The following is a 21,477-nucleotide window of genomic DNA, read 5'->3' as shown; positions in this document are numbered from 1 at the left end:
TTAAACAGAAGCCTAGATAGAAATTCATGGCAATGCCAGAGTAGGTCTTCCCCTTACCTGAACCAAGGCTAAGGCTCAGAGCAGACATAGGACAGAGAAGAGAGAAAGCAGGAGCTGCTGGGACATCAAAAAATCCAGAGGGGCACCTGGGTGGCTCAGTCGTTAAGCATCTGCCTTCGGCTCCGGTCATGATCCCAGGGTCCTGGGATCAAGCCCCACATGGGGCTCCCTGCTCAGCGGGAAGCCTGCTTCTCCCTCTCCCACTCCCCCTGCTTATGTTCCCTCTCTCACTGTGTCTCTCTCTGTGAAATAAATAAATAAAATCTTTAAAAAAAAAAATCCAGAAACACCAGAGGACTTGGGTTTGTGGGATGGTTGATTATGATGGCAGACGCGCACGCACGCACTCGTGTGTGTGTGTGTGTGTGTGTGTGTGTGTGTAAAAAAGAAAGAAGTTGAGGGAGGGGCTCTAGTTGAAGGGCACAGAGAGTGGTTCTTTTTTTAGAGTGGCAAATAACCAATTTATGACAAAAACCTGAGCACATCCCATATGGGGTGGCATAAAAGAGAGGAAAAATCCCTCTAAAAAAAATAACAGGTTCGCCTAACCCTGAAGTGAAAATTTACTTGGCAGAGAACAAATCCCCCTCAATCTTGGGGAGCTTAATTTAAATCAGTTTGGGGAGAAGTTGAAGATGGAGATGGATGCCCTCCCACTTTCATCAAAGATAAAGCTTTTAGCAATCTGGACTTGCAAATGGGGACCTGTTTGTGGAAAGGATTCATCCAAGTTGTTCCAAGTTGTTCAAACTGTTGCTGTGGATGTCACTGTTTTCTGCCCCCAAACAAGCCATCAACTAGCAGCACATGAGCCAATTTCCAAACCATAAAGGGACAACGGGGGCAGAGATGGGATATTTGATGCCTGCTCCCTCTGAGGGGCTGCCCCACCTGGGCTCTCAAAGGCAAGCAGGGCCCTGGAGGGCAGCACTCAGCAAATTGGACCCGGGTAAACGTACCTCAGAGGATGATCCCACAACTTGCTGATTACAGGAATAAAGGAATAGAAAAACAAGGAAGAAAACCTGAAACACGCCACCTTGGTATATTTAAATGACTCTGAAAACTGTTTTATTTCCTCTGTTTGAAAAGAAACTGCTCCAACACAAAGCCATCCCCAATTTACAGGCATTCCAGGAAAAGTCCTATGTTTTTGGTTGGAAAGAGTATGAGGGGCAACTGGATGATAAAGCAATGTCTTCTCCAAGTACCCCTCAGCACCTGTGGAAAAGAATTCCATTTAGGAGTGAATCTTCAGATGATTTTTGTAAGCCTTCATTTTAACCTGTTTTCCCCTAATGTAACACCAAGCAGAGATGGGGTTAATCTCTCTTTTTATTAGCCTGCTTCCGAAGCTGCTGCCTCCCCACATTTTCTCTCCAGGCAAATACATCTGAAAGTCTCCGGAGGCCTTAAAAAGTCTAGCACTAAATCTTTTGAGTCATTTAATCCCCCAAATCTTCCATGTTTGGGGATAATTTCCTTTATGGAAAGAAACCCTAACCTGGTCCAATTCCGTTCTCAAATTTGCTAATGGAATAAAGAGGGCTCTCATTAGACTCATCCTTGTGGCTGCAGAAATAAGTATCTCTGGAAAGGCAGGTTTTGCTTTAGCCTGGGGATGGTTTTGGCTGCAGCTCACTGTGGCTTCCTCCCACGGCATCTCATCTAGCCAAACTCTAGTTAAATTAGACGCAGAGGAAAGAAAATAGGGGAGGCAGGTGCCTGGAGAACAGGACTGTCTAGTGCTCAGGTTCACCCAACCATGGATGAGCTCCCTTTCTGAGGAATGGGCTGCCCATCCCTGGGAGTCCTTAGAGGTGGGAGCATCCCATATGGTTGTAGAAGGAGCTCCTTGGAATGGAGACCAAAGGAGTCCAAAGAGCCCTTCCAACCCTGAATCTGAGTCTTTGTGACTACAGGAGAGGGCTTTCAAGGCACATTTGAGAATCTTTATTACTTCTCTTTCCTTCCCCCACCACATAAGTCTTTCTTCTGCCCCATAATTAGAAGTAAGAACATTTCACACTTTACTTAAGATTCCATTTCCTTTCACCTCACTTCTATGGGTAATGGGGGAACAATCCATTTGCCTCATGCATTGAGGTAACTGAGAAGACTAAGAGCCCGAGGATGGGGAAAAGGTTGAGGGAATATAATAGAGCCATAGTGGAGCTGAGTTAGTTATCTTCAGGGTCCCAGATATTAATCTGAGTGCGGTTGGGAGCCACAAAGAAGGACCAACTCAGGAAATCCAAAGTTATTAATTTCAGTTTCAAAGTGATGGACAAATTATGGCACAGGGCTATCCTAAAAGAATTCTGTGGACAGCTCTGGCTATTTCCATTGCTGTCTTTTACGTATCTGTTCCATCCTTCTTGGTCCCCCAAGCCCCAATCTTTCTTTTGATTCCTAGTATCATAATTTAGGCCAGTGTAAATGGAAGCTCATACAGTTTTTGTTTGTTTGCTTGTGTGTTTTGAATCAACATTTTAAAGTCAAGAGATTTCACCTTAAAAAATCAGACCTTTCAGCTTCTCTTTAACAATTGGGAAGATATGGCCCAAACTCCCACATAGGACAATCAAGGATGGTGGCTATCCCCTTTAGATTCCCCAGTTCTCCACAGTCCCCACCACCACTCCCTATGGCCTTGTTTATTTACAATATCTGCAGGGTTTGTCACTTGTGCCTTATACCTGTAAGTAGCTCCAAAGTCACAATCATGGCTCTGGATTTAGAAAATTGCTCTTGCATGAACATTGCATGGATCTCCCTACACACACACACACACACACACACACACAAATAATTCCCACCCTATCATTCTGCTAATATAAAACTCGTGGTAGAATGATCTCAGCGAGATCTCAAAGCCTATCTGTATGGGTGATCAGATCACCACATTTCTGGCTGTCCCCTGGCTCTGCTATGGGATGCATAGTTCTCTTTAGAGAGCACAGCATCCACAGAACTGTAGGCACTTCCTCTTGTTATATAGCTGCCTGAGGTCACCGCTAGTAAATTACTGGTTTAAGGAAAACAATGACAAGCCTTTTCCATGGAGAACAGAGTTTGCTCACTCAATTATTTCCTAAAGTCGTGCCCTCTTTCCCAGCTTGACACCATAATTTTTGAGGAAACAGCACTGAGTCTGTTGTTCTTCAGATCCACAAAGCCACACTGAACCTGCCACATGAGCACAGCCAACTTTGAGAGCAATGCATTCCCTAGCAGTGGAACTAACTAGTCAAGTAATAATCATTGCATTGTTAATTAAGTGGCTTTGTTAAGGCCAGGGTGACTCTAAATTGTATTTGTTTACCAATCTAGCTTTTCTCTCTGTATAGATTTTGTTGACTATTCTTGACTGCTACAAAGCTTCAGTGGAAATCACTAATAATCTGACTTCAGTGAAGTCAGACCTTTTAGAAATTCAAAATATGACTTAGATGTAAGATAAAAATGGTACACAGAAAACCAGTAATAATTTTCCTAAATTTTGTTTATTTCCCAAAGTCATTCTTCACTTGTAGACATTAGAGACATACAGAGTTGAGAAAGGAGGAGTGGGTTGGGTGCAGTGGGGTGAGGAACCATTGCTTCCACCTAACACCGGCTTGGAAATAGTTGACATTTGATAGCACTGTCTCTTTGAGATTTGTAACCCTCTGGTAGAATTACATGCCCCTTGGGAAATAGTCTCCTGTGTTTTGTTTTGTTTTGTTTTGTTTTAATCAGTTGGGAAAACATTAACTTTGTCCCTTGAAGTATTCCCTACTACCATCAATGAAGTTTGTATTTTTTTTCTCTTTCAGAAGCAAAAGTGGCAATTTCTCTTTTAAAAGACAGGGGAGGAGCCAGCGAGGGGACAGGGGACTTGGTGCATTCAGAAGGCCTGTGATGTTGCTGCCTCCTACCATCCACCATCAGGAAGATGTCTGTCCGTCCCTAAGGTTTCTGCCTGACTGGCTTTGAGCCTCTTTGGGGACATACACACACAGATACACACATGTAAACACACTCACACACAAATCACCCAGCTACAGACAGCAACAGGAGGTGGCAGAATGCTTGCCACTATGTCACTGGATTTGCAAGCATCCCCTCCACACCGTGGCCAAGGCTAGTTATTCCCTGGGCTAAAGCCAGCCTGAGAACTTGGGGACCCTGCCAAAGCCCTGACAGACCCTAAACCTCGCTCTTGCCAGAGCCACACAGGAAAGTCATTAATTCATTAAATAGAGCTTCAGTAAATGATTAGAGAGCCCATTATTTGTTCATCAGTGGGCTAGCTGCGTAGAAGAGATCTGAGCATTCACTTTAAGGAACCCAGAATATTTGAGGAAGAGGAGAAAAGACATACACTCATTTAAACATTGAATAACATCCCAAGAGATGTCACTCAAAGCAGTATGTAAGTAGATGCCAAGTGACCTTTCCGAGGCGGGAGCTTTCAGAGGGTGAATAGCAGCCATTAGAGAAAGAAGACATTGTGATATAGTGGAGAGAGTCTGGGCTTTGGAGCCAGACAGACTGGGTGCAGATCCTCACTGTGTGATCTCCGCCAAGTTCCTTGCACTCTCTGGATGTCAGTTTCATGCCTTGTGGAGTGATTGAAGGGATTATAGGAGGTCAGCTGCACATCACAAACACTCAACAAATGTTTGAGTTTTTTGTTTTGTTTTCTTTTGAAGAACATCATAGAGTAGTTGAAAAAGTAGTTTAGGTAGGTTTGGCCCAGGGGAAAATAAGGAGAGACCATTCCTTAGAAGAGAGGAGGACTATTATGGAAAAAGTCATCTTATCTAGTGAATACTTTAGGAAGTGGAAAAGTATGAGAAGGGAGGCATTCTGTTTCCTTTTTAAACACCGACTTTTTTCTGAATATGAAAATGTTTCATGCCTATTACAGAAAATTTGGAAAGCATAGAAAAATGCAAGAAATAAAGTAAAAAATCAAATATAATTCTGCACCCAGTGAAAATTCCTACAAACATTTTGTTTTTCGGGACGCCTGGGTGGCTCAGTTAAGTGTCTGACTTCAGTTCAGGTCATATCTCCGGGTCCTGGGACCCAGTCCCATGTCGGGCTCCCCACTCAGTGGGGAATCTGCTTGTCCCTCTGCCCCTCCCCCTACTTGTGCTCTCTGTCTTTCTCTCAAATAAATAAATAAAATCTTTTTGTTAAAGATTTTATTTATTTGACAGAGAGAGAGAGAGCACGCGAGCAAGCATGCACACAAGCAGGGGGGAGTGGAAGAAGGAGAAGCAGGCTCCCCACTGAGCAGGGAGCCCACGGGGCTCAATCCCAGGACCCTGGGATCACGACCTGAGCCGAAGGCAGACACACAACCGACTGAGCCACTCAGGCGCCCCATAAATAAATAAAATCTTCAAAAAAATTTTTTTTGGTTTTCCTTCCCATCTTTTGCTAGTACGTATTTTAACATAACTGAGTTCACACTATATACATAGTTTTGAATCCTACTTTTTGCACCTAATGTTTCATAAGTATTTTCCCATGTCATTAAAAATTCTTCTTCACAAACATCATTGGCAATGGCCACATATGGAATTCCACATATGGATATACCAAAATCTTCTCTACTGTTCCACTAATGGACATTTAGGGCTGTTCAGATATTTCACTGTTATAAATAATGTCTCCATGAATACCTTTGTGGCAAAATTCTATTTCCTTGGGATGTTTCTATAGGTGGAATTACTGTTCTAAGTCCTACTGACTACAAAGTGCTCTCCAGAAAGGATGTCCAGGGGCACCTGGTTGGCTCAGTCGTTAAGCGTCTGCCTTTGGCTCAGGTCACGGTCCCAGGGTCCTGGGATCGAGCCCCGCATCGCATCGGGCTCCCTGCTCAGCGGGAAGCCTGCTCCTCCCTCTCCCACCCCCCCCTGCTTGGCTTGTGTTCCCTCTCTCGCTGTGTCTCTCTCTGTCAAATAAATAAAATCTTAAAAAAAAAAAACCCAGAAAGGATGTCCAATCCACATTCCCCACCAGCCACAAGGGAAAGACACCTGGTCTTATCTTAATATCCAGATATTATCTTTGAAAAGAAAAATTTTTGCTTAATTTGACAGTCACTGAATAGCATTTCATTGTTCTCTTAATTATCTGCTTCCTTTTAGCAGATATACCTAAAAGGATCTAAAGTAGCCCACAGATAAAGGAAAACCTTTCCTTTGTCTGCAATCAACAAATAGTTATTGTGCAAATCATTTTACTCTGGATTTATTCTCTCTCCCCTTTGGGGGCAGGTTTGGAAGATTCCACCTTTCAGGTTTCCACCATAATGAAGAGAAAAGTTTTGAGGTACAATGCAGCTGACACTCTGGGTCAAAACATAACGATTCTGCCACTACTGAGCTTTGTGAAAAGCAAGTCATGGAACCTGTCTGAAATTCTGGTCCTTCATATCGCCTCCTATCCTAGGATGTGAAAATGTGAGGATCCCAAGTTTTACTCAGTGACATAATAAAAGTGCTTTTAAAAGTTTTCTTTTAATTCTACCTAATGTAATATTACAATATAATTTCATCTAGTTATTATTGTGTCTTAAATTAGCAGTTTCTAAGAGTCCCACCTCTTGACCCCAACATCAGCTTTCAGTAGATGAGGACCTTCACCAACAAACATTAGGGAAGGGGTGCCGACAAAAGAGGAAAGAGGGAGAAGAGAAAACATAACTGAGTTCACACTATATACATAGTTTTGAATCCTACTTTTTGTCTCTATTTTCGTAGAGAAAAGGTTCCCGGCTCCCAGACTATCTCTGGAGCACCTCCAGAGTGAAAGGTTTTATCTGAAGTAAAGGGGTTGGTGTTCCGGGTCCAGTCTGGGCAAGTTCTCTTCTTGGGACTGTCCCGGGGTGCGCGTCACCGCGCATTCATCGCTTTCGCTGGCTAACGCTCACATCTCCGGTCCCCCGCAGTCACTGGTGCGGTCACCCCGCCAGCGGTCGCACTAGTTCTCGGCCCCGCCCCTCAATCGTTCCCCTGCCCCACCCAGGCTCCGCGCCGGCGGGAAGCGGCGCGAGGACGGATAGCACTGTCTGAGCGTTCACTGCAAACCCCAGTCCGTCGGGCACACTTTTAAACGTCTAGCCCCACCCCCGCCCCACCCGCCAACCCTCAACCTAATTTCTTATCCCTGCGGACGCTTGTCCTCCACTGAGTCGTAGAAGACGCTGGACATGGGGCCAGATCTTGGTTCAAGTCCGGCTTGGAATCCTGGGCCAAACCTGGCATTTCATCTCCGCCAGTCAGCTTTCTGTTTCCTCCGCATGGGGGCCTTATCCTCTGGTTCAGGGCTGTATGCCCAGCGTCTGGAACAGTGAGTCGCACACATTGGCCCTCAGTAAATATCTAAATGACTAAATGCATCGCTGTAATGGTAACACCCACAGGCTGTTGTGAAAATGAATGAGTGATTCTGTGCAAGTTTAACTCGTGATGTTACAAAAAATACTATTCGCTAAATTTGTCTTATAATAAAGCACACTTAACGTATTTTTTTAAGTACTATTCACTAATTGGTTGCCCGGAAATACACATCTACTTCTCTATCACCGGCTCCCTCCCTAATTATGCCAAATAATCCTACCCTCTTCTGAAAGTGTTTCCTTATTATGTATACCTGATGCCGGTACTATTACTGTGGGTGCGTGTATAGTTACATACAGTTGTGCTCCGAAGAATCATTTTATTTTCTGAATGGACTGCATCTGCTGAAAGCGCAGGGAATGGAATCAGATGCTGGACCCCCTTCCAGCATTGCCGCCTACTGGTTGGGTTATTCTGGCACGTCACTACCCTTCTCCGGGCCTCAGTGTCTCCATTTGTAGCATTGCCGGGTCTGGAATTCCATCCACGTGAGCAAGGATGGATGCGCCACACAGGGACGCGTTGGTCGCCCGCGCTTCCCACCTCCCTTCAGGCGCATCAAGCTTTCCCAAGTTGGGGAACGCCTCCGGGAGGCCCTCCACAGCTCAAGACTCACAAGGTGACCTCCAGCTAGCAGCAGCCGCTCAGGGGATTCCCAGGTTTACCCCAATTAACCTCACTGGGACTGCGGGAGTGCTTGCCCCCGCCCCTCCCAGAAGCCCTCCTCCCCCACGTCTAGCCCGTCTCCCCCACCCCACCTCCCTTTTCCCTGCCCCGCCCGCGCACCCTCGCGGCGCATGCGCCGCCCGCCGAGCGTGTTTTTATAAAAGGCTAGCTTCACCCAGAAACTTCAGTCTGTTGTCTGCGGTAGCAGGTAACAAAGTGACCCCGACTACTTGGGTGCTCCGGTAGCCACTGCGGCTGGAGAGCGAGCAGTTACCATGGACGGGTTCCGTGTAAGTCCAGTTTCAACCTGCTTTTTCTTAAACGTACAAACACGTAAACTTAGAGCGCTCTCCGAGCGGGCAGAAGCGACCAGAACAGGGGAGGTGCCGGTACCCCGGAGAAGGAGCGTGGAAAGGAGTTTTCGTGCGCTTGAGGAGGGGGTAGGATTGGAATCTTTTACTCTGAAAGTAGAGGAGAAAAGACTGGAAGGACCTTTCCGGTGGCTGCATGTGTCTCCCCTTGAGTCCTGCGGTGCGCGCTAGGCTTGCACGCTGTTTGCAAACATAAGAACGTTCTGTGCACAAGTGCAGAGAAGGCGTGCGCGCTGCCCCCGGACTGCGACCAAAGGTCTCTCCCGTAGGAGAGGGGAAGGGGTTTTTTGGGAGTTAGATCTGAATTTAGAGGTGGAGGGCGGTGCGCCGGGGCTGAGTTCCCGAGCCAGACGGCGCCACTGGTTAGTTTCAGGCAAAAGCTCCTGCGGGCCACTCTTGAGGCTAGGCGCGTGTTCGCTAAACTCTGCACCTCCTGGGGAGCTGTGTCAGTACCCCCCGCACAGTGAGCAGAGGGCGGGAAAGGCGGGCGGACCCAAGGTGCTGCTTGCCTGAGAGAGGTCTGAGAATTGGCCGCAGCAGGGAGGTGGCCAGGAGCAGCCCGCGCGCCTTGGGATTGAGGGAGAGACCTCGCGGGCATCGGAAGCGCCGCGAGTGGACCCCGGGGTTCGGTAGTTTGGGATAGTACAGAGGGAGGAGTATTAAGCAGTCATTGCGCAGCAGGACCCAGAGGTGTGCTCGGCGGGGACTGGGGTGCAGTGAGGACTTGGAGGGCAAGTGGGCTGCCGGTAGTTGCGGCGCAGACGGGCAGGTGCAAGTGGGGAGACCGTTTGGCTCTCACCGATCCCAATTGCGCTGTTTAACCGTTGGTGGTTTCCTGGAGACTTTTGAAAACCCCTTACCAGAAAGGCTTTTCGTTTCCCCCAGCGGCGCGCAATTCAAAGGCGCTTACGGAGGAGCCGCCCATTCTCTCCCCAGCACCGTGTGGGACTGAACTTGGCGAGCTACCGGGCCGAACCCTTGGAGCTGCTGCGGCTGGCGATGGGCGTGGGCGTGGTGGGCAGCCGCGGAGGTCGGGAGTTGGACCACCCGGCCCTTGGTGCGCCCTCCGCCAGGAGGCTTCCAGCTGCAGACCTCCGACCCCATTTACTGGGTCAGTGGCGGGGTGGGAAGCGATCCGGGAGAGTGAGGAAATGAAACTTGGGGCGAGGACCATGAGTGCAGACCCCGTGACCTTCCCCTCCCAGTAAAATGCTGCACTCCCTAACGTCCCAAACGCGCCAAGAGATAAACATAGGGCAGAGACACCCATGCCCCTGAGGAGCACCAGCTGCGGGCATGTGTGTGGGGCAGTATCCTCTTCTAACACCCCTGTTCAATACCCCAAGCGCTAAAGACTCTTCGTTTAAGGCGTATTCTCCTTCCCCATTACATGTTGCTTGAAGTACAGAACGGTTTGTGTTTAGACAAGCGAGGGGAAGGCAATGTTTTGCGCCTTAGGAGAAAGTTTTGCCCCCCCCTCCCCCCCCGCCCAGCTCCTTCCTCCCCTTTTCCCTGTCCTGGTGAATCTTCATATAGAAAATTAATCCCAGCTCCTCAGAACACAAGCTTCTATTCCCACTCCTCACCTGCGCCGCCCTCCCCCCCATCCACGCAGCCTAGGAGTGGCCTCTTTGTGTTTTGTTTTGGTATTTTCCCTCCCAAGGTTTTTTTCTTCCCCAGTGGGCGGGGTAGAACAGTTAGCGAAGATGTGACTTTGAAACCCTCAGAATCTTAGCGCCCTTTTGTTCTAAACAAAGAATTTTGTAATTGATTCTACTAAAGGAGGATATAATGAACTGACTCTGGGGGAGGATGGGGAGGAGGGTTGTAGGAGTCTATAATAATTCTCTTGTGCTCTTCCCTCACTATTTCATTGGGAGCAGAATGTCCTGAAGAAGGCTGGGATGAGTTAGTTTTATAAATTACTATTTAAAAATTGCAGAAACATTTTTTTGAACTTGGAGAATGCCAGCTGAACGTGAAAGTTAATGTCCATTCCCTTGCCTCTTTTGCAGATATACCCTTCAGATAACTACACAGAAGATGACTTGGGCTCAGGCGACTATGACTCCATGAAGGAACCCTGCTTCCGGGAGGAAAATGCCCATTTCAACCGTATCTTTCTGCCCACGGTCTACTCCATCATATTCTTGACTGGCATAGTGGGCAATGGATTGGTCATCCTGGTGATGGGTTACCAGAAGAAACTGAGAAGCATGACAGACAAGTATAGACTGCACCTGTCTGTGGCAGATCTCCTCTTTGTCCTCACGCTTCCCTTCTGGGCAGTTGATGCTGTGGCGAATTGGTACTTCGGAAAGTTCCTGTGCAAGGCAGTCCATGTCATCTATACAGTCAACCTCTATAGCAGTGTTCTTATCCTGGCCTTCATCAGTCTGGACCGGTACTTGGCTATTGTCCATGCCACCAACAGTCAGAGGCCAAGGAAGCTGTTGGCTGAAAAGGTGGTCTATGTTGGCGTCTGGATACCTGCTCTCCTGTTGACCATTCCTGATTTCATCTTTGCCAATGTCAGGGAGGCAGATGGGAGGTATATCTGTGACCGCTTCTATCCCAATGACTCGTGGTTGGTGGTGTTCCAGTTTCAGCACATCATGGTTGGCCTTATCCTGCCAGGCATCGTCATCCTGTCCTGCTACTGCATTATCATCTCCAAGCTGTCCCACTCTAAGGGCTACCAGAAGCGCAAGGCCCTCAAGACCACAGTTATCCTCATCCTGGCTTTCTTTGCCTGCTGGCTGCCCTACTACATTGGGATCAGCATTGATTCCTTCATCCTCCTGGAAATCATCAAGCAAGGATGTGAGTTTGAGAGCACTGTGCACAAGTGGATTTCCATCACTGAGGCCCTAGCCTTTTTCCACTGTTGCCTGAACCCCATCCTCTATGCTTTCCTTGGAGCCAAATTTAAAACCTCTGCCCAGCATGCACTCACCTCTGTGAGCAGAGGGTCCAGCCTCAAGATCCTTTCCAAAGGGAAGCGGGGAGGACATTCTTCTGTTTCAACCGAGTCCGAGTCTTCAAGTTTTCACTCCAGCTAACACTGATCGAAAAGACTTGTATACATTAAAGAACTTTTTTTTATGTTACACATTTTTTTCAGATATAAAAGACTGACCGATACTGTACAGTTTTTTATTGGATTTTTTTCTTGTGTTCCTTTAGTTTTTGTGAGGTTTAATTGACTTATTTATATAAATGTTTTTTTTTTGTTTTTCATGTGGATGAGTGTCTGTAGACAGGACCTGTGGCCAAGTTCTTGGTTGCTGTATGTCTGGTTGTAGGACTGTAGAAAAGGGAACTGAACATTCCAGAGTGTGTAGTGAGTCACTTAAGCTAGAAATGATCCTCAGCTGTTTGTACATAAATAATCTCTCCATTCCAGTGGAACATTTTCTTTTTCCTGTTCTTAAATTGTTTGGTTACACTATGTGATTTTGCTGTAGAAGGTGGCACTTATAACCAAAGCCTGGTGTGGCATAGAAATGCTGGTTTTTCAGTTTTCAGAAGTGGATTGATTTCAGCACCTACAATGTACAGTCTTGTATTAAGTTGTTAATAAAAGTTCATGATAAACTTACTCAGCGTTATGTTCTGAGTTCTGTTGACATTCCTTTGGCTAACAGGAGTCAAAAATAATATATTTATGGCATGTCAGCTCCTGTCCTGGTTGTTGTAATATTTTGCTTAGCCCTTATCATAATTCTATGACAGGAACTCTGGCTCAATTATTAATAGTAGAACTACAGTTTGTAGAGCAGGAAACTGAGGCACAGAAATCCCAAGTGACCTGGTTAAAGGCATGGTAAGCAGCACAGCCAGTATCCCAAACCAGGGAATCTGTCTTCAGAATCTTAAGTCTCAACCACTTTCAACTCCTAGACATTTAGGAACGTCCAGCCAGTTCCTATTCCTATGAAAAAGAATCTTTCTGAAGGATAAGTGTGTGTAAATGAGAAAAGGTCTGCAACACCATGTTTTAGATTTTACTACGACTGACCCCTTGTATAATCCAGGTCTGTGCTGTGCCAAACCTAGTATGCTTTTCTCCTCTGATTCTCTCAATCTAGATACCATCATTCCCTTTCCAAAAACAAAGGAACTGAGATTCATAGACTTTCTGTAACTTGCACTTTCAAGGGGACAAACCAGGAGTTGATTTCACCCATCGTTTCAGCCCATGCTATTCACCATACCACTGTTGTTCCCCAGAACACCTGGCCATAAGTCAACTGATCTGTTATTGAAGATAAAGCCAAAAGTGAATGTATTCTTCATAAAACTAACCAAGCCAAAAATACCCCTCTTGCAATATCTTCTATGCAAATCTCAACACTTGATCTATTATAACACCTAGCATCTCAAGGGTTTAACCAAGCAGATAAAAGTTAAATTGGTACTTTCAGAGCTCAGAAGAAAGGTCCACTGAACCAAGCTCCTCATTGGCCACATTTTGCACAAGATTTTGGAGTCTTATGTAGTAACACCCATAGCTATTTACACTAGCGTTGTGCAAGCCCCAGGCTCTTAAGTAAATTTCAGCTCAGGTCTCCATTTAAAGATAACTTCTAAATGATAACAGCAGCCATACCTATCTCATTTTGGAACACAAACAGGGCACTCCAGACATGCACTCAAAGATAATAACCAGGATATAATCAAGGCAATATTTGGTCTACTTTTCATAATTGTTTCTGGCACAGAAAATCTATTTTGGAGGAAAAATTGCAATGTATTATCTTTCTGAGGCAAATCACATTTGTTGAAGGCAAATTATAGATCCTGTGAAGGGAAATAACTTAATTACTTAAAATAGAATCCAATTTGGCTGTACATTTCTGCTGCAGTCTATGGATCTGGAATAATTCAGAGTGGTATTCGTATTCCACTTGAGAACACAATTAGATTTTATATAGGAAATTATCTTGAGGTTTCTTGGTTTTTCCCTGGGAAGCCTAATTGGATCACCCTTCATTTAAGCATAGTTTTACATGTACTCTTTGGAAGGCTTAGTCTTAAAACCATGACCATTGTAAAAGACTTCACTTGAACTTTCTCTATAAATATTTATTCTTGAGACAATAGAAGAAATCCTTGGAAGGAATTCGTTTTCTTTCTCCTCTTGGCTTGAAACCTAGTCACCCCAGATTCCTATCCTTTACCCTGGAGTCACAACAAAAGGAACTGAGCTGAAACAAAATTCCCAGTGTCACCAGTCTTAATGGATATTTCATTCTCCCTTGGAACAAAGGTGGGATAACCCTTTTAAAAAGAAAAAAGGGTTTGGCTCTCTCCTTGCCCCAAAAGCTCCACCCCCCATCATTCTCTGTCCCCACCCTGCCATGTTCCAAGTGGCTCCAAAGCATTCCCTGTGTCGTGGTTTATCCGACAATGCTGGGAAACCCAGCCTGCTAGCCAGCCCTTGCATGAAGTAGCTGATTGTTCTCTCTCCTCATCCCTTATGAATGGGGCCCTTGAAAGTCAGTAATGTAGATCCAGAGTTGTATGATGGAAGATAAAATATTTAAATTGTATGCATGCTGCCACCAATGGCATAAATATGACATCTGAGTTATTAATAACATTAAGCCTATAACTGGGCAGGAAAGAAGATGTTTTTATCTTGCAAAGCCTTTGTTTTCCTAAAATGCCACTGGGCAATTCACCTCCCCCTACTGTGGGCTCCTCAGCCTCCTTTTGTGGTTATGCCTATGTTAAAATAATAATTCTGGGGTACCCTTTTAAGAAGATAACCTACAGGTTTTATTTTTAACAATCTAATAAGCTTGACTTTCTCCAAGCTTACTGTCAGATAGTGAAGTCCCCACAAACAGAATTGAGTTGTCATTATGTCCATGGAATACTGAGAAGGGGCAAGGACCACTGGAGACAAAATTCACATTACCTTAGAAAATAATCTGGGCATCCCCCCAACACTTAAAAATGTGACACTGCAGCCTGGCATCGTAGGGATGTACCCAGCCCACTTTGAGGAGGACTCTACTTGGCTGTCAATGTGGCTTAGCCAGTCAGGGCTGGAGATTCAAAAGTTAGCCAGAGGAATGACCTTTCCATGAGCACAGCCTAAGAGAACATCGTTGAAATGAATCCTTTCAAAGCAGTAGCTCTCAACTGGGCAGGGCAGGTGGGGGAGGGGCAGGGGTTGCCCCCCCAAGAAATATTTGGTAAACTCCGGAAACATTTTGGGTTATTATACTGGGATGGGTGGATAAAGTGCTACTGGCATCTAGTGGGTAGGGGGCAGGGATGCTGCTAAACATTCTACAATTATCCAGCCCAAAGTGCCCATAGTGCTCAAGATTGAGAATGCTTTTTCAAGATGAGGGCCACAGGATGATAATGATTATGAAAATAAGGATATATCCAAACAGTATAATCCCATGAAATTATCAACGGACAGAGTTCCAAAGTCTCCCTTCAGCACCTCTACCTGGTCTCACTTCAATGTGTTCTCATGCCCCCTTACTCAACACACATTTTCTTCCACCTTTACTTCAACGTCACTTTGTCATAATGAACATGTTTTTCTGTTTGTCTTCTCTCACGCTATGCTAGGAAGACATTGCACAAAGGAAAATAAATGGTAAAGGGTGACTGCTGCAGATTTTCTAGCTCCCATCCAATATCTGTCTCCCCAAAGACCACAATGTTTACTCAGTTAATCCTCACCCCAGCCTGTGACTCAATTTGGAACACGTCCCACTTTGCTCCTTTTATTTAAAAAATAAACAAGGAGTGATGAGGTACCAGGCCATTGTTCCATTGTCTGCAAGTGACTTGGATTAATTTAAAGCAATCCTATTAAGACCAACAATTAAAATCTAAAACCTTCTGAAAAGCCTTCTTTCAACTGAAAACACAAAGTATTTGCAGGCTGAGTTGAGGGATCCACAATATTAAGAATCCACAGAAGGGGGAAAGATTTTTCAAAATCAAACAAATAAAGGTGCTCAACCAAACCATACCAGGTGCTGGGTGTTTATCTGGTAGAGCCAGTCCACGATTAAGTTGATTTACATATTACAGTTCAATTAACTAGAACCCAACTCATCAACACTCTTAATTAAAGGGAATTACTTCCTCATATTTGACTCCATCAGAAGGAAAGTAATATTTATTGAGAACTAACTGAACTCTGGACACACTCGTCCATATGCTCCTCAGAAGAGCCCTACCAGTTTGGTATCACTCCCCCCATTTTCAGGCAAGAACACAGAGAAGTTAAATTACAATAACGGGGTTGTGTTATTTCCCCTATGCATACTATAAATGGCCCTGAAGCCGAACCACCAAGTTCTGGGGCATGTCCTCAAGTTCTCAGTATCTTCAGTCCAAATGCTTCTATCTTTTCTAGGTTGACTTCTGTGTGATCACAAAAACAATTACCATTTACCTTGAGGGCTTCCTATGTACCAGGGTACTTAGATTATTTCATCTTCATGACCACCTTATGTAGGAGATATTATTATCCGTTTTACAGATGGAGAAACTGAGGCAAAATTTATCCAACATCATATGAGTGGTAAAGCCTAGATCTGAACACAGGCATGCTGACACCAGTGTGTGTCTTCTTAAGTACTACAGCAACTTCATCATCTTCTACCCTGTGAGCCAGGGTAAAAACCATGAGGTCAAAAAGATCCTCCATGCTCTTCAGTCCTCTTTAGGGCTCAATAACAGACACTTGTGTGATTATGCTTTGTAAAGCAACAAAGCAGACACTGATTTTTTTTTTTTTTTGAAGATTTTATTTATTTATTTGAGAGAGAGAGAGCATGAGCAGGAGGAGAGAGAACGGGAGAGGAAGGGGCAGAGGGAGAGGGAGAAGCAGACTCCGTGCTGAGCAGGCAGCCCGATGCGGGGCTCAATCCCAGGACCCTGAGACCATGACCTGAGCCAAAGTCAGATGCTTAAACAACTCTGCCACCCAGGCACCCCCACTGATATTTTAGAAAGATTTTCACTATTAGGGTGCCTGGGTGGCTCAGTTGGTTAAGTGTCTACCTTCGGCTCAGGTCATGATCCTGGGGTCCTGGGATCGAGCCCCACATCGGGTTCCCTGCTCAGTGGAGAGCCTGCTTCTCCCTCTCCCTCTGCCTGCTGCTCTGCCTACTTGTGCTCTCTATCTCTGTCAAATAAATAAATAAAATCTTTTTTTTAAAAAAAGAGAAAGGTTTTCACTATTAGTCATTGAAATAAAATGGGATTAAGTGCCTGGTACATAGTAGGTGCTCAATAAACATTTGTTGAATGAGCGAATGAATGAACACCCATGAATTTCTCTTCCTAAGAGCACATCACACTCTAACCATTCTGATTAATGTTGGCATGTGACTTGACCTCCTTCCTTCATTCTTTCAGGCATTCTCTAATTGAACCGTTTATTGAACAACACCCTGGGCCAGGCAGGTATGCAAGTTGCTCACAGTATAGAGGAAGATGTAATCTTTTGGTGTTCTAGATAAGCTGGAAGTTAGCCAAAGGATTCCCAGACTTTCCAAACTGCCTTACTTTTTAAGATATCAAAATTTCCACCCACCCACCTAATTTTCCTATTATATAATACCCCCTCACTCCCAGTCTTATTTCCACGGATTCCCCATTTAGGGAAGAGCAGATCCCTGCCCACCTCACAAGCCGGTGAGAAGCTCCCAGTCCTGGTCTGTTCACATCATGAGGCTAAGAGCAGAAATCTGCCAAACCATAGGATATGGGAAAGAGCCCTAAAGGCAGTTTCTTGGCCTTCTGTCCATAGGAGACAACTTGTTAGGCCCCTGGGAATGAAGAAGGAAATCAAGACCATCATTTTAGGCCACATCCTACTTCCTCTGGCAAGCCTGCTCAGTCTCTATCAGTCCAAAGTGAGCTTTTCCATCTCAAATTCTTAGCTCATGAAGTCTGCAGTATGTAAGCTAGCACAAATAAAAAGCTTTTGAAAAGTTAAAAGCAGCTTTTGTGTGTCATTACAGTTATTCTTTTTTTCATTTTGAAAATAAATTTTGCTCCTTAACTCGTTTAATGTCTTAAGTGCAGAGAACTTTGCAGTCTAACATTGTTAATTCATAGATTTGATCTGATTTGATGAAGAAATAATCAGATTCCATAAGGTTGTGCCAGTGTTGGCTAAAATTATATAAGGTTAGCTCAGTTGGTTAGAACCTGAGGTTTCTAAAGCCAGGATCAAGGGTGAGTCCCACCGGGACCATCTTTAAAGTAATGATACCCATAGATGCAAAGACAATGTCTATCTTGTTTATAGATCTATCCCCAGTGTCTAGAACAGCAGTGGAAAGCTTTTTCTGTGAAGGGCCAGAGAGTAAATATTTTAGCCTCAACAGGCCATATAGTTTCTCTTAACTACTCAACTCTGACATTGTAGCAGGAAAGCATCCAGAGACAACAATACATAAATGAATGAGCATAGCTATGTTCCAATAAAACTTTAACTGTGGACACTGAAATTTGAATTTCATATGCTTTTTAAGTATCATAAAATATTATTCTTCTTTTGACTTTTTTAAACAATTTTATAAAAATGTAAAAGCCATTCTTTGCTCCCAGGCTATGAAAAACAGGTGGCAGGTCAAATCTGACCTGCAGACTATAGTTTGCTGACCCTAGGCCTAAACGATGCTTAAAATATAGTAGAAATTCAGTAAACGTGAATGAATAAGTGAAACTCTAAATATAGGAAAGTTCACCCTTAAGGAACCAACAATAAACCCAGTGAACCAGTGACCTTCAACTGCTTGCAAAAATATCACACCTACCACTTATAAAGCACTTTACCATTCACAAAACGCTTTCACAGGTGGGACCTCAACATGGGTCTGTATGCTGGTTTGTGCCATACTAGTTGGCAAGATCCTGCTGCCTTACTAGGTCTATTATTTAGGAGAGAAAGTTCTGGGATAACAGAGTTTCCTTTCTTATCCACTTTTGTGCTCTACCCCTCTCATCTCGCAGAGTGTGGGTGAAGGTGGCATCTCCTTTTATAACTCCCTGTAGCGAGAACAATGACAGCTCACCAATAGAAGTTGTTGAGGTGCTGACTAACCTTTCTCGGGGGTGAGCAGCACAAGTTCTACTCCTCCAAAATGATATTCACCAGTCACAACTTTTGGCAACGGCTCCCCAGTTAGTAAATAGGACAAAAGAAAAAGCCATAATCCACTGCAATGAATAGTGTTTCCCAGCCACAAAAGCCCAAGAAAAATCAATGGTGCAGAAAGCAGTTTTGGATCTCACCCCAGCTTTTAGGGGACTGAGGATAGTCTGCTCTTCCCTTTTAGCCTTCAGGTGCCTCAGGGGAATGTCAGGATTAATCTCCAAGTGGCTGCCACTCTTAGGGTTCTTACTAAAAATGTCCCCAAGTGAACTTCCTCACTTTATAGAACATTCTTTCCAAGGTGAGAAGCCCAACTTCTGTCTCAGATGAGAAGACTCCAAAAAGCTGAAGCAACTTTAAAGTACTTTCTGTTTTAAAGAGTGTTTTCTGTTATATCTGCATGATAGTATAAAAATGACTGTTCGGTCACCACATCCAGAGTGAAGGAAGACAAGCTATACTGGCTAAAGTGGCCTTGGGAAAAAAATCCCTGGCTGAGCCAAAACACCATCAGTATGGAGTGGAAAAAAAAAAAAAAGGAGAGAGAGAGAGAGATGTGGGAGAAATAATAAATAAAATGAGAAAGGACATAAAGTGCCAATTCATAAAAGAGGAAATAAAAGTGATAAACAAAAATATGAGGAAATGTTCAACCTCACTGGCAACCAAATAAATAAAAATCAAAACAACACACTACTTCTCACTTATCAAACTAGCAAACATTTTCAAAGTAGCAATGTCCCAAGGGTAAGGACCCAGTGAGCCAGGCATTACTGAGTGCTGCGGGGCAGGGACAAATGGACCAGACCCTTCCAAAGTCACTGGTACATGCCCTGGGAGTTGTGATGTTCATTCCGTTTGACATAGAGAGACCGTCTCTGGACGTTTAATTTCAGGAAACAATCCTAAATATTAAAAATGTGCACAAAGGGGCGCCTGGGTGGCTCGGTCGTTAAGCGTCTGCCTTCGGCTCAGGTCATGATCCCAGGGTCCTGGGATCGAGTCCCACATCAGGCTCCCTACTGGGCAAGAAGCCTGCTTCTCCCTCTCCCATTCCCCCTGCTTGTGTTCCTGCTCTCGCTATCTCTCTCTCTGTCAAATAAATAAATAAAATCTTTAAAAAAAAAAATGTGCACAAAGTTGAGTTTTGCATTTAGAATTTAAAAAAAGGCAGGAAGTCGAATAAACACCTGACAGCAAAATGAGGATTAAGGAAGCTATGGTGAATCCACTCCCTGGAATATAATCCAGCTTCCTAACTAATGTTCACACAGGCTACTGGAAAACATTTATGATGTGTGAGATGAAAGAAGCAGGTTACAAAATTGTGCGTGCTATCTGATTATAAACGTTTTTAAAAGTCTATGCATATGAGCACTAGGTGTTATATAAGACTGATGAATCACTGAACTCTACCTCTGAAACTAATAATATACTATACATTAATTAATTGAATTTAAATAAATTTCTTTTAAGTGAAAAAATAAACATACTTAATGTTTTGTTTTTTGTTTTTTATTTATTTTTTATTTATTTGACAGAGAGAGAGACAGCGAGAGCAGGAACACAAGCAGGGGGAGTGGGAGAGGGAGAAGCAGGCCTCCCGCCGAGCAGGGAGCCCGATGAGGGGCTCGATCCCAGGACCCTGGAATCATGACCCGAGCTGAAGGCAGACGCTTAACAACTGAGCCACCCAGGTGCCCCAATACTTAATGTTTTTTAAAAAAGTCTATGCATATGAAAAAAAGATAAAGTAAAATGTTATTAGCAGTAATTAAGCCATAGGCTTTTTGGTTGATTTTTAAATCTTGGTTTCTCTGTATTTTCAAAATTTACTATAATGAATAATGAAAAGATAATCAGCTTGTTTTAAAAGGCATAGTGCAGGAAAGAAAGAAGTGTACGAGCTCCTTCCTAGGCTATAAACACTCCAAGATAGGAACCCAGTCTTTTCCTTTTTTTTTTTTTAAATTAGCTCGGGGCCCAAGTAGGTGCTAAATATATAAGCAAATCAAAATCTAAGCCTATAGTAAATGCCTCAAGGTTACAAAATCAAAATGCTAAGGACAAAGAATCGAAAATAGACAATAGGCTTTAAGGTATAGCCAATCAAGTAACTTCCTTTCTTTGCTTCTGGATCATTTTTTGTGTAAGTCTGTGTCTCTGGGCTCCTATCAAGGAGTGCTCCAAACCACTTCTGTTATGATGTTACCCTATTCCAATCCATTTTTGCTCAAAGAAAATCTTACACTTTTTAATGTGCCTCAGTTTATCTTTTAACAGTTTGATTTTTTTTTTTAAATCAGACATGTACATTACCCTCAAGGTATTTAGAATCTAGTAGTAGAATTTACTAATAGCAGAAGTCTTAACATCATATTCCCGATAGAGCCTTTGATATAATCCAATGTTTCTGAACTGACAGTCATGGTGTCAAGGAAGGGTCTAGAGAATTTCACAAGTAGAGGAGAATGGTTGCCACGGGTCAGACTGTGCTTATGGTGAGCAAAGCAATTTCGAATCAATACATAGTTATGGCACCATCTTTACAAGGCTGGCCTGTTAAGGCTCTCACAGAGGTGATATGCATCTGGGGTCTCTCAAAAGACTTCTCTCAGAGAGGTCAAGTCTTTCAAAATCCACAGGAAAGTAAACATACTAGAAAACCCTAAAGGAAATCTCTAGAAGTGTTAGGCATTCATACATGACGGCAATACCGTGGGGCCTGAAAATGGGAACAATGTGTAAGTGGTCAACCCTAAATACTCTATTTTTGTATTGTATTAGAAAGGAAATGTCATGTTAGGGAAGAACTTCCTTCATTCTAATA

At 44.1% G+C, this 21,477-nt stretch overlaps 1 protein-coding gene and 1 long non-coding RNA gene across 3 annotated transcripts in view; one reads left to right on the top strand and one right to left on the bottom strand.

Moving 5' to 3' along the window:
- LOC118555290 (uncharacterized) overlaps positions 1 to 21,477 on the bottom strand; it is a 154,415-nt gene that overhangs the window by 20,351 nt on the left and 112,587 nt on the right. The window lies entirely within an intron of this gene.
- CXCR4 (C-X-C motif chemokine receptor 4) lies at positions 8,292 to 12,098 on the top strand. 2 transcript variants are annotated; one of them, XM_036123364.2, is made up of 2 exons: positions 8,292 to 8,416; positions 10,513 to 12,098. In XM_036123364.2, the coding sequence occupies exons 1-2, from the start codon at positions 8,402 to 8,404 to the stop codon at positions 11,557 to 11,559; spliced, it is 1,062 nt and encodes a 353-aa protein (XP_035979257.1). In that variant the 5' UTR covers positions 8,292 to 8,401; the 3' UTR covers positions 11,560 to 12,098. The 2 variants fall into 2 exon arrangements, with proteins under 2 accessions (XP_035979257.1, XP_077926865.1); XM_078070739.1 differs by lacking the exon at positions 8,292 to 8,416 and adding an exon at positions 8,831 to 9,608.

The sequence above is a fragment of the Halichoerus grypus genome, chromosome 4, assembly GCF_964656455.1.
Source record: "Halichoerus grypus chromosome 4, mHalGry1.hap1.1, whole genome shotgun sequence".
Taxonomy (NCBI): domain Eukaryota; kingdom Metazoa; phylum Chordata; class Mammalia; order Carnivora; family Phocidae; genus Halichoerus; species Halichoerus grypus.
Note: the sequence above shows the minus strand (reverse complement) of the source record. Positions and strands in the feature narration are given on the sequence as shown.